General features: G+C 37.2%; 1 protein-coding gene across 1 annotated transcript in view; it reads left to right on the forward strand.

The window, feature by feature from the left end:
- Nucleotides 1-12,838, forward strand: part of atp9a (ATPase phospholipid transporting 9A) — a 47,691-nt gene that overhangs the window by 7,361 nt on the left and 27,492 nt on the right. Inside the window, exons 5-15 of the mRNA XM_032558702.1 lie at nucleotides 488-546; nucleotides 1,865-1,916; nucleotides 2,840-2,934; nucleotides 3,571-3,651; nucleotides 4,741-4,816; nucleotides 5,200-5,276; nucleotides 5,638-5,798; nucleotides 5,891-6,033; nucleotides 7,198-7,310; nucleotides 8,221-8,430; nucleotides 10,957-11,118. Coding sequence (XP_032414593.1) covers nucleotides 488-546; nucleotides 1,865-1,916; nucleotides 2,840-2,934; nucleotides 3,571-3,651; nucleotides 4,741-4,816; nucleotides 5,200-5,276; nucleotides 5,638-5,798; nucleotides 5,891-6,033; nucleotides 7,198-7,310; nucleotides 8,221-8,430; nucleotides 10,957-11,118 — 1,229 coding nt within the window. The remainder of the gene's footprint in view (nucleotides 1-487; nucleotides 547-1,864; nucleotides 1,917-2,839; nucleotides 2,935-3,570; nucleotides 3,652-4,740; nucleotides 4,817-5,199; nucleotides 5,277-5,637; nucleotides 5,799-5,890; nucleotides 6,034-7,197; nucleotides 7,311-8,220; nucleotides 8,431-10,956; nucleotides 11,119-12,838) is intronic.

Below are 12,838 nucleotides of genomic sequence, written 5' to 3' on the forward strand. Positions count from 1 at the left end.
AAGAAACATTGTTTTTCCAAGTTTCGTTAAATCCAAAGTTTAGGAACATGAATAGATGCCAGAAATATAAAGAAGTAAAATTTTATTGAAGTGGTTTTTTTATCAGTTTTTTTTGTTGTTGTTTCTAATGTTCAAAGCACTCAAGTGAAGTCCTGTGAGCCCAAATGCATAACAATATTAATGCACTTTAATGTCTTACATATGCAAAGCCAAGAGGTCACAGCACGGTTCAAGGGTCAGTGATCTCCTCCAAACAATTTTGCCTGTTCATTCCAAGTGGAATGAGAGAAAAAGGCTCAACCCCCCCCCCCACACAACATTCTTTCAAATCTGCATGGAGAGCTGCTTTGGCATGCAGGACACCAGTTCACCCAGAGGATACTTTCATGTCTGAATGATACTTGATAAAGTAAAACCAATCTGCAGACTTTCAAAGTGTTGCTATATATAACAAACTTCCTCCTTTTACTTTTGTTCTGCTTTTCAGGCACAGTGAAGGTTAAAAGCAGTGGCATTCAAGTGGGTGACCTCATAATCGTGGAGAAGGTTTGTTGGAGATTGTTTGTTGAAGGTTTTGATGAACATCTGTGAATAGTTGGGGCCCTTCAGGACCGTTGAGTCACCGTTTATGTGACGGCCAATAACGAGCCGGGTTGTTAATCATCTGCGCCCCACTGGTGACTGAAGGGGAAGGAGTTAGTAAAGATTTTGTAATCTTGTGATCAATTCTGAGCCCCAGCCTGTCAAATCTTAATACTTACACAAGAGATGTGAACCTAAAATGGCTCTAATGAGGTTCGAGTACAAATTCAATTTAGTTAGATTGATGTAAATTTCTTAGTTTTTTTAAATTTCGGATATAATTTATGATTGCTTTACTTTTTGCCGAAGTATAAGAAAAGGGTTCTCTCAACTTGCTTCCATTCCAAGTCTTTTAATTCAGTTATTTCAATTTGTAGATTGAGAAACATCACCTATGATTTGGAAGTAAATATGGTGACAAAACTGCAAACCTTGAGATTAAAGTAAATTAATAAGCATTGTTGAAAGGAATTCATCCTCAGACATTCGAGTACTAACATTTTGAAAATAAATTTGCTCAATGGAAACACGGCAATTTTGAAAAAACTTATTTTGCAAAACTCTAATGGAAACGCTCTTTTTGCATCACTTGAGTCACATGATCAACAACCTGATGTTGCGACTGGCGCAAACCATAAAGAAAAAGACAACAGGAAGTAGTTGAAGTTTCTTATTTAATGGGAACACCTCTATTGTGAAAATGTTGTTGTTTTTTGACACAAGTGTAATATTGACAAAGCTTTGTGCACATTTATAATGGAAACCCAGCAATAGATATGAATAGACAGTTGTCCAGCAGAGAGATCCCCTCCAGAAAGAGGTTATTGCTAAAGAATGTTGTATCCAAGCTTTATGATGTAAAGGTAAGTGGAAGGAAAAAGTTGTACCAGCAACAGTGACAACCTTTAGAAGATTGTGAAGCAAAGATCAACCAAGAATTAATTAATTTAGGGTTTTAAATTTTAATCATAATGGACTTAAGAAGTCTGACATTGAATAATGAAACATTTTGTAGTTTGTTTTTTTTGGCTTATGTAGCATTTAAAATTGTAATCTAAGTCCTGAATTGTTTAACAAAGCAGTCCAGATGAACCTATTGCGTGTGGTATAAAAGGCTGAGTGAAGGGTGATTTTTCTGGAAGACTTACGACTGTCTGTTGCTAATGTGGCACATGCAGAGCTTAAAGTCTTGTGTGTCTTTAGTTATAGGGAGAAGTGGAGGGATGAAGAAGGAAAAGTAAACAGTCATGAAGTGATATTGAATTCTTGTTTTTCTTTCTAGAACCAACGTGTCCCCGCTGACATGATCTTTCTGAGGACTTCTGAGAGAAATGGTAAACATCTGCTGGTCATTCTCCCAGATAGCCACAACACCCTGATTTAGCTATCTGGTCTGGGAAATGATGTGTTAAAAAAAAAAGAAAGGCGCAGAGGTGCCAGGATTAACCTGGAGGCACGACAGGAAGCCTAAAGATGGAGCTAAATTCTTACTGGATTTTTTAGTAGGTTGATAAAGTAATGGGCCACGTAGACAAAACCATGTACCATCTGCAATGTCTTGCCCCACTTAATTTTTGTCTTTCAAATGAGGAGATAATGAAAAGGAAAATCAAGGGATGCACAAGATGAAATGCAAAAAGACAACAAGAGACAGGCGAGGAGGATGCCTCACCGGCTCATCTGAATAATCAAATATGGATAAGAACAAGCTCTGTCAGTGATGACAAATGTACTGAAGGACAATGCATTCTTTATTTTAAAAAAAACAAACTCTTGCGGCACACAATCTGTATTCTTTTTCTTCTGATGAAGCTAACTGTGGCTCTGTTTGAAGGACTTCATGTCTGTTGTTGCATCTTCCTGTTCCAGGAAAAAACAAACTTTGTTTTACTGGAAATAGTTCCTGGTTATCTCTCTTCCATGTGGAGGCCATTAGGTCAATTATGAAGGGCCTCAGCCATGATTGAGAGTTTTGGGCAGGATGACGCATGCATGCTGGAGGAGGGGGATGGGCTCTGGATGCCTTTCCTTTCCCTGCCAGCAATAATGGGCAGCTGTCACACTTAACTGGTGCAAGAGTTATATTATTTATAATTTTGCATCTTAAAAGTTAATAATCAATATGAGATTTGGTCAGTGTGGAGTTTTTGAGTAGTTTTTCTTGTAAAGTGAGGCCAGGGAGGTTTGTGCTTTAACTAAATGTCTATGTATGGTCGCCCTCTAGAGGTGAGTTTGTTTAATGTTGCATCTCTTCCAGGATCCTGCTTCCTGCGAACTGACCAGCTGGATGGAGAGACAGACTGGAAACTGCGCCTCCCAGTGGCCTGCACGCAGAGGCTGCCAACTGCCGCAGTGAGTGAGAAGAACACTGGAGAAAAAGTCGAGGATTATGGCTTTGTTTAGTCTCGTCCATTACTAGCTGATGAACACAGGACTGATTGTGAATCCAGATTGTTTTCTCAGTGCAGCAGCGGGTCTGTCATTACGACAAGAGTGGTCATTTGGGTAAAGAGTAGGGTGGCTGGCACTTCAAAGGACTCCATAACTAAAAGACCGGACTCACCTCAGGCCTTTACTTACAGGAAGGTTTTCAGTGTTTGACTCCAGATTTTTCTCTTCTGAAAATAGTCGAGGCAAGCTTGGTTTTGGTGGGTTGCAGGTAATTCTAGAATCAGATGATTTTATAGACATTTTCATTTAGATATAACTGGCAGCTCTGGCCTGATGGTGCTTACTCACATCATGATATCTTGAAAGTGATAATGATCACTTCTGATTATATTGTAAAAGGCTAATTAGCGTTGCTGGAAATTGAAGACATTTTGTTGTTTGATCAAGTCAGTACATAGTCTTTAGAAAGATACGGTGGACATTTTGCTATTTTTTTTGTCTGCATGTCATTAAGCAAGTTTTGGAGCAGTGTAAAATTGAAAATCAGGCACGCGTCAATCTGTCTTCAGATGTTAAGCCTTCTTTGTTTCCTCGCAGGACCTTCTTCAGATCAGATCATATGTATATGCAGAAGAACCAAACATTGATATTCATAACTTTATTGGAACTTTCACCAGGGTAAGTCTGTTCTTAATGACCTGCTGTGTGTTTGTTTACTTGATTGCAATTATATTAGTCACTCTAACAATTTTAATTTAATCTCTTTTCACCTAATGGATCAATAAACATTTTGTAACTTGACAGACATAGTCCCATCTTTTAGTAAACTCCAGTGGTGAGCACTGTTAGCTAAACTAACTTTAAAGCACTAGTCACAAACATTAGTTCCGCTAATGTAAAATTTTTGTACAAACACTGTATTTAGCAGAAGCTAATGCTAAAGCGTAAATTCAACCATGTTGATATCCAGCATTGTGTCAGTGACACAATATGGGTTACAACAGAGTGTATCAGACTCATAAGGATTAAATTTATTACTGCACACCTTACCTTTAGAGTTTGAGCTTTAGGAAGTGATTTTTTTTAACAGATCAGACGTTGTAAATTAATTCTTTAAAATTAATTTAGTGAAGTGCGCTTAACATTTTCAAAGTTAGCAAAAACTCTACAGCGCTAAATGAAAAATTTGCTCCAATATTAGTTCATTAGCAGGTCAGCAGAAGTGATCTCAGTACTGGTAAACTCACATCTTGCTCCTACTGATAATGTTTTTTATCCTGAGCAGCCTGCTGAAGTGCTATGCTAATTCTAACTTGTTATGCTTTGTTTTGATACGAGTTATTAATAGTTTTACTCAAAATATATTTGGTTGGAGTTAATTTTGTGCAGACAACACTTAAAGATAAAGGTATTTTCCTACTTCATAAAACTTAAAAATATCTGCTTCTGTCTGGTCACATGACACAAACACACAGGGAGCTGCAGCAGTCAATACACACTTTCAGAGAGGAATCTATGGGAATTGAGTTGAGTCTGGGGTTTTAAAAAAATCTTAATAAAACTTTGTTACAGTTTAGTTGGATTATAAAAGTAAAATAGAATTTTATTTGTTATTTTAATTCCATTTGTTATCTATTTTTGTTATCTTTTGTGAGCCATAAATTAGAGTAAAAAAGAACATTACTGAAGATGTTTTTTTAAGCTCTGTGTTTTCTATTTTAGAATGACTTGAGTGTTCCCTCACCATTATTTGCTGAACTTTTCCAGGAAGATGGCGACCCCCCAGTTAACGAAAGCCTCAGCATTGAGAACACCCTGTGGGCCAGCACAGTTGTTGCTTCTGGTAAATGTCTGACTCATATTACACCAATAAAACTGTTTTTCAGGAAATTAACTTGCTACTTCTGGGACTGTTGATCTGATATTTTGTGAAAAATTAGTGAGACAGCTTTGTTCATTTATAAATTGCTCAGTGAAACTTAAGTAGAATTGTTAAATAAAAGTGTTTTTTTTCTCTCCTGCAGGAGAGTAAATCCTTCTTAACCCGCTTTAACATGTGTTACCCATTATGCAATTGGAAATCTGACTTTCTTCATTTTAGAAAAGTCTATTCATGTCAGGATTATGGGTCTGGAAAACATCTTTCTGACATATTATGGTTGATGCTGGAGCTTTAGTCTACTGACCTGAGGCACTTTTTGGCCTTTTTGTCTCCCCTCACCCCAGGCACGGTGGTGGGGGTTGTGATTTACACAGGCAAGGAGCTGCGGAGCGTCATGAACACCTCCAACCCGCGACACAAGGTACAGTAGGGTGCCATAAGTGGAGTATGACTTGAGAACAACTTATAAATCTTACTGATATTCTGACTGTCAATTAGGACTTATTTAGAACTGCATTTAGGGTTTTGCAGAAGTATTCACACCCCTTGAGCTTTTCCTCACATTGCAACCACAAACAGTCTTAAAACTTATCATGCTTATCATTCACTTCACAACAATGCTAAACTTGCTTTAATCTATGAAGTAAAATAAAGTTTGTGGTTGTAATGTGTCAAAACGGTAACAAAGTTTCAGGATTATGCATACCTTTGCAAAACACTGCTTTGCAGATGCACGAAATTTTTTTATGATCCGTAAGGTTTGTTTCTTTTTCTCCTGTCAGGTGGGTTTGTTTGACCTGGAGGTGAACTGTTTGACCAAGATCTTGTTTGGGGCACTGGTCGTTGTGTCACTGGTCATGGTGGCCCTTCAGCACTTCGCTGGCCGTTGGTACCTCCAGATCTTCCGCTTCTTACTCCTCTTCTCCCACATTGTGCCCATCAGGTCCAAAATAATATTATCTGAAATATTCTTTGGGTAATTTAGTTGTTTTATAATAAGCTTATCATCCCTTTTTTCTTTTTTATTTAATACAGTTTGCGCGTTAACCTGGACATGGGAAAGATGGTTTTCAGCTGGATGATCAAGAAAGACTCCAAGATCCCTGGGACGGTGGTGAGGGCCAGCACCATACCGGAACAACTCGGACGCATCTCCTACCTGCTTACTGACAAAACAGGTTCCACTGCACTGCATACTCTTTGTTCTCTCAGCAAAAGATTTACTGGGGCCAACAAGTCGAGCTGTAGAATGGGAGCTTATGGTAAATGAGTTTAGTGTTTTCCTTCCCTGGGGGCGATGCTCTGTGGTGGGGTTTCTGCTACCTATTGAAACCTTAAACCATAAAACAAGACCCCAAAGTCTCTCATCCATACACACATTTACAGCCCAGCAGCCTTTACCGCTGCACTTCCTCAGGCGTGAGGTGTTGTACGTCAGATTTACAGCCCTCATGGCCAATAAAATGATCGGCCATTTCCACATCCAGAGCGCGATTAGGCCAGCAGGGTCCACGGGTCAGGCTAATGTATGTGCATGGCCCCTCAAGTCTTTTTGATATACTGGCAGAAAATGCTTTTAAAGTAAGCGTGAGGATTCAGAGGTTGTGTGTCGTGTCAAGGGCTTCTGGCTTTCAGTTACCACATGTCAACTGCAAAATCTGCTTCAGATAACTTGTTTGTAAATCTAAAACCATCAAAAGTATTTGCTCTTTTGCCAAAATCCCAGGGATCAATTTGACTTGGCTTCCGGTGTGGAAATGCTTTTTTTGTTAGAGTTCCCACGCAGTTGAGATAGGCATGAAAAACCAGTTAAGAATAGAAAATTGTTTAGGTTTCAACAGCAATGTCTGTTCCATTTTCTAAAAGTTGCATTATTTATCTTTCTTGTGCCACATTAGGGTTTAAATTTAACATTTCAGACAAAAGAATTTTGTTTTTTAAGTTTTAGATTGCTCAGGTGACAAAGCATTAAAGCAAGTATTTATATTTTTACAAATACAAGAAAGACAAGAAAGGTATCAGAGCTCACAAAGTTTATTTTAAAGAATATGATGCTTGAATTTGAGATGTTCAAGCATCATATATTTTGATTCAGAAATTATCTAGATTAGATTAAGCGCTGTAAAAAGCTGTGATATAGTCCTTTAACACATTGTTGAATCAGAATCCGACTTCAGTGTTGTGTTTTCTTATGATTTTTAAAATGACCAGATAAAAAAAACTCAAAAATAACCCAGTTTAAGGTTCATACTTTGTAAAATGTAAATATAAAATGTAGAATTCTTGGTCTGGAAATGTAAAATAGAAAACATGTACAAACTCTGTTCTTTTCTTTTTATCAGGCACCCTTACCCAAAATGAAATGGTGTTCAGGCGTCTCCATCTTGGAACCGTGGCTTATGGGATGGACTCGATGGATGAAGTACAGAGCCATGTGTTCAGCGCTTACACACAGGTAAGAAAACACAGAAACTAGAAAATAAAAAGTCACAAAAAAGTTGGGAAAGGACGAGGAAAAAAAAAACATGGAGCATTGTGGAGAGGAACTTTTGAGTTTGGGATTATTGTTTGGTTGAATGCTTCCTAATCTCATATGACACTCTTTGTCCTCTTGACACCAGAGGTTAGTGAAGCAGGAAACAGGATCAGCCCACAAGCGTAGCGCTGACAGGACTTCTTTAATGACACCATCATTAACCCTTGGAGCGCACAGTCTTCTAAAAATAGCAGCGTCACAGTGCAAAAGCAAATCATTCATATTTACTCTACACATCTGGTTATGTTTATGGATCGCTATCAAAGCAGCGACTGAAAGATCCTTACTCTTCTTGGTCTTCTTTTAGAAAATCCTTGACAGGAAATTAAGACTCCATCTTCAAGAGAAGGTTTATACAAAAATGTATAGGGTCACTGGAAAAATCCTCTTTTGTAGGGTTTAACTAGTTTCTTTATACCCTTGTTTTAAAACATCTAGTAAGACTTAAGTGAAAATTCTGGCTTTAATCTTCTGAGAAAATCTGAATTCTGAGAAAAAAAATCTGAATTCTGATATAAAACTAAGAAATCTGAGAAAGGTTAGAACTCTGAGGAAAAAAAGATCAGAATTCTGAGATTAAAGTCAGAATTATTATTTTTTTTGAGTGACTCTAATCCTCTTCTATGAAAACTGTTTACTTCATGCCCTTATCTTGAAATTTCTATAAAGACTTTTTGATAATTTCCAATGCAACAGTGTTGACCATCTATGACAGTCCCATTGGCACTCCAACTTATTTTCACAATCAAACAGCTGGAAACCTTGCTTTTAATTTTACAACAGACTTATTTTGTTATTTTAATAAGGTGCATTCTGCATTTGTCCCCAGCCGACCCATGACCTTCCAGCCTCCAGGGCTCCTGCAGCCACCAAGGTCCGAAAGACCATCAGCAGCAGAGTTCACGAGGCTGTGAAAGCCATCGCCCTGGTGCACAACGTGACGCCCGTGTACGAAGCCAACGGTGTGACGGACCAGGCTGAGGCAGAGCAGCACTACGAAGACACATGCAGGGTGTACCAGGCGTCCAGCCCAGACGAGGTACAGTCTACTTCCTACTGCTGCGCTGAGAAAATTCTGTTTTTGCCCCCCCTCTTCATTAAGAAGGGGGAATTTTTTTTTTTTTTACCGTTAAATCAAGCTTTTAGCGCTATAAAATCATAGCTCTAAAAGAAAAAATGTAACACACTGTAACTTGAGGCAAAGATCTAAGGCAATTTTTCCAAAATGTGTAAAACACAATTCGCTTACAACAAATATTTTGCTAATTATTCTGCACAATACATGAAGAACACTTTACAGTGGGCCCCCTTCGCGGTTCAGTATTTATGAATATTTTCAGTGGAATATAATTTAAAAAATTTTGAAGAAAATTTGTTTCTGTATTGTTTTGTAACACATATCTAAAATATTCGAAAGGAAATGCACAATACTGTGTAAAGCAGGTTTGCTTTACACAGTATTAGCTGGTGTTTGCAAATTTCCAATTTCAATTTCCTCTGCACTAACTGGCTATACCTCCAAGAGCGGAGATAAGGGACACAGTGAATGCTATCTTCTTTGGTAGTTCTTTGGTTCATGACAGTTTCCGCTGCGCATATTAAGGCATATTTGTTGTTTTCACCATTAAAATAGGCAGTTCTGATAATTTTTTATAGGGTCTCAAGTATTTCTGGATTTCAGCTATTTTAGTCAAGTTAGTCAAGTCTTTTTGAATAGCACATTTCTTCAACAAGGCGGTTCAAAGCGCTTTACACCACAAAAAATAATACAGTAACCAATCATGAAACAAACAATAAACATTACATTTTGTCAAATGCCATGATCAAAATTAAGAAATTATATCAATCATAATAACAGTCAACAGTTATTATGAATCAAAGGCAGTTACAAACAGATGGGTTTTTAGTCTTAATTTAAAGGAACTCAGTGTTTCAACCATTTTTCAGTTTTCTGGAAGTTTGTTCCAGATTTCTGGATGTTGTTGTTTGGTTCTGGGGGATACAGAGCAAACCAGAACCAGAAGACCTGAGTGGTCTGGAAGGTTGATGATACATGAAGCCTATTCTCTGAGCTACAGGGAGCTACAGTAGTGTAAGGACCTTAGAACTGCTTGATGCTCTTTATCTTTCTGGTTTTAGTCGGAAGGCCTGCAGCAGTGTTTTGGATCAGCTGTAGCTGTCTGATTTGCAGTAATTAATGTAACTATGGATAAACACATGAATGAGTTTCTCTAGATCTTCTTTAATCCTGGAAATGTTCTTCAGGTGATAGAAGGACGACTTTGTAATTATCTTTATGAGGCTCTAAGGTTCATCACTACACAAAGATTCTGATCTCCAGTTTCTATCTTTGATAATTGAATCCGCATGTTGACTCTGAATTATTCCTTTTTAGGTCCAAAGATAATAACTCCCACTTACTTCTTGACATGGGATTTCTTTCCTTTTTAAATAAATTTTTCAATGTGAGATTATGCCACCATAATAAAAGATTTGTTTATTATTTATCTTGTTATACGTTGCTACCAGGACGGTTAGTATTTGTGGAGTTTTTGTTATTTATAGAATAATCAGATTTATATGCACTGATAATTCAAGATGTGTTGTGTGTGATTCATGTCAGCATGGAGTCAGCATTGCAGTTTCCTTTGCCACTGATTAAAAAAACAATCCCAGCCATCTGGTTTTTGAGTCAGGCTGACTAGTTTGAATGATTTTTCGGTCCAGCTAGAAGCAAACAGCTAACCTCAATGTTGGAGGTGCCTTTGTGGCGGATGCAAAATCCAAGAATACTCCCACGGCCAGTATTTGTGGACTATGACTAAGCAGATATCTTCATAACTCCCTGGACGACCAGTCTTGTGTTAGTCAGAGCTGAGCTGACGTTAAAGTCCCTCTGGCCAGGCCTCGTTTGACTTCCTGACACACATTTGCAGTAGAAATACTCTTGAAACAATTTGTTTTTTAGTGTCATAACATGAAAACCAGAAACCACCTGTTCTTCACTCGTCTGTATCTGCCTATCGTCGGCCATTTTTCCTGCCAGAGGACTGACGGTGACTTGGATGTGCCATTTGGCGGCTGGCCTGATAGTTATTGTGAAACGTGTTTCCCCTCATCCCCCCTTTTCATGCTGCCGTTGTATTAATGGATGATGTCGTGTCCTTCAGAAAGAATTGAGCAAAACTAATGTTTTCTCTTCATAAATGGACATCAGTCAATAACCTTAAGTGCTGAAAAGGATTGCATTATTGATTGATTCTTTCAGTGCTCACAGTTCTTTGTCCAAAAATGAATTTAATTGCTTTTCATCAGACTTAAAAAAATAGAATATAGGTTGACATAAGGTCTTTATTATGTCAACATAATAAACTCAGATTTTTAAACTTCTGCTCAGGTTTAAAAATCTGAGCATAGGTTAATGATCACAGTTTCTCTCCATTTTGTCTTATTTATAATATAATAAACTAAATCATCAGCTGATGGATAAGAAATGCAGCAAATTCATCTTTCTGTTATGTACTAAATCTATTATTTGAAAGCTTTTTCACTGTGGTGTTGGTAGGTGTCGCTGGTGCAGTGGACAGAGAGTGTTGGGCTGACTCTGGTGGGAAGAGACCAATCCTCCATGCAACTACGGACCCCTACTGGTCAAATTCTGAACTTCACCATCCTCCAGATATTTCCCTTCACCTACGAGAGCAAAAGAATGGGGATTATAGTGCGAGTGAGTGTGAAGATGATATTGATATTGCTGTTAATTTTACTTTATGATGTTACTGTAGGAGAATGTTATGTATTTTGTTGTTATTTAAAAGAGGAAAAACAAAGTAAAATTTTGTTCTTAAACAGAGAAAACTAAAATCTGTTATTTATTTAAAACAATAACAAGAACAACAATGATGATGTCAAGTGTTTTCACTTGACAAAAAAAAATTATTGTTTAATCTGTTAAAATTTAACTTCGCAGAGTCGCAAGTAAGAAATGAAACAATCATAGAAAAACCATCAGTTCACCGATAAGTAAAAAATGTAACAATTTTTATGTGTAAGTAGTGTTAAAAATATAGAGTCTTGTACTTCTACTACTTGTAGTCTGAATAGGGACTAGCAAAAACAAAACAAAAATTTGTACAAAGTGAAGGGCTCTTCTTGTGAATTTATTTTATTTGGGGTTTTATTCATAATACGTTATTATTTTACTTTTTTTCCATTTGGCATGTTCAATTTAATTCATTTCTTAGGAAACCATAATCACAATCTGGTCAACACTAAATGAGCTCAGGACTATCTACACAGTCCACTGTCACATCCTGAAATGTAACAGGAAGTTGTAATACTGAAGGAGGAAATAATACGTCTTCTGTGTACCATCAGCTGTGAGCTCTTTGAAAACAGGGTCATCTGAGTCCATCTTTTGGCTGTTTTTTTGTTTGTTTGTTTGTTTTTGTAAAACAAATGCTGTGCTGGTGTCAGTGAAAGCTACAACAGTCAGCCACTATTTCACTGGCACTGTTAGCGGGTCTCACTGATTCCTCATATGTAATAAAGAATGACTTGATGTACCTGTAAGTAAAGGTAAGCAGTTGAAAGTTGTAGACGACAAACATCGCCACAGTTGTTTTTCTGAACATATTTCAAACATCCTTGAAAGAAATGTATACATTTACCTACATTTTTATTGTTTTTAAATTTCATTTTGATCTGCAGTATTTATTTTCAACATACAAATGAGAATTATATGGAATATAATTGCTCCTAAATAGCAGACAGTAACTAGACTTCATTTGATGTTTAGTCTAAGTATATCTAAATTTCTGGGCATACAGTACAGACCAAAAGTTTGGACACAACTGTGTGTCCAAACGTTTGGTCTGTACTCAGTTCAGACCAAACGTTTGGACACACCTTCTCATTGAATTCAATGAGAAAGTGTGTCCAAACCTTTGGTCTGTATTGAGTACAGACCAAAAGTTTGGACACACAGTTGTGTCCAAACTTTTGGTCTGTACTGTATATTGAATTATATTGAATCACATTGTATGTGGGACAATGTACTTTACATAGGGAGATACTTATATGTATGTGTGTTTGCATTGAGTTGTATTCAACCTGATAAATGACATTTACGTGTTTTAAACGTAAAGCTCTAATGGTTGTTGTAATTTGAAAGCATTTCAAATTCAGAAACAAAAAATATCTTTCCTACTTTTATGCTAAATAAAAGTTATTAGCTGTAGCCTAAACCATTTTTGTCCCTGGAAAAAAAATAGAAAGAAAAACATTGTGGAATTTAAAGAATCAAAGTTCCCTAATTTTTATCTTTAGAAAAAAAAGCATGCTAGAATACTAGAGCTTTCTATCAGCCTGGCCCTGTTTTTAAAAGAAACGTTGGCATATGTGATCAAACTGACTGGAGCTGGAGTCCAGTAACCTGTCCTGACCTG

This window comes from Xiphophorus hellerii, chromosome 1, assembly GCF_003331165.1.
Source record: "Xiphophorus hellerii strain 12219 chromosome 1, Xiphophorus_hellerii-4.1, whole genome shotgun sequence".
Classification (NCBI taxonomy): domain Eukaryota; kingdom Metazoa; phylum Chordata; class Actinopteri; order Cyprinodontiformes; family Poeciliidae; genus Xiphophorus; species Xiphophorus hellerii.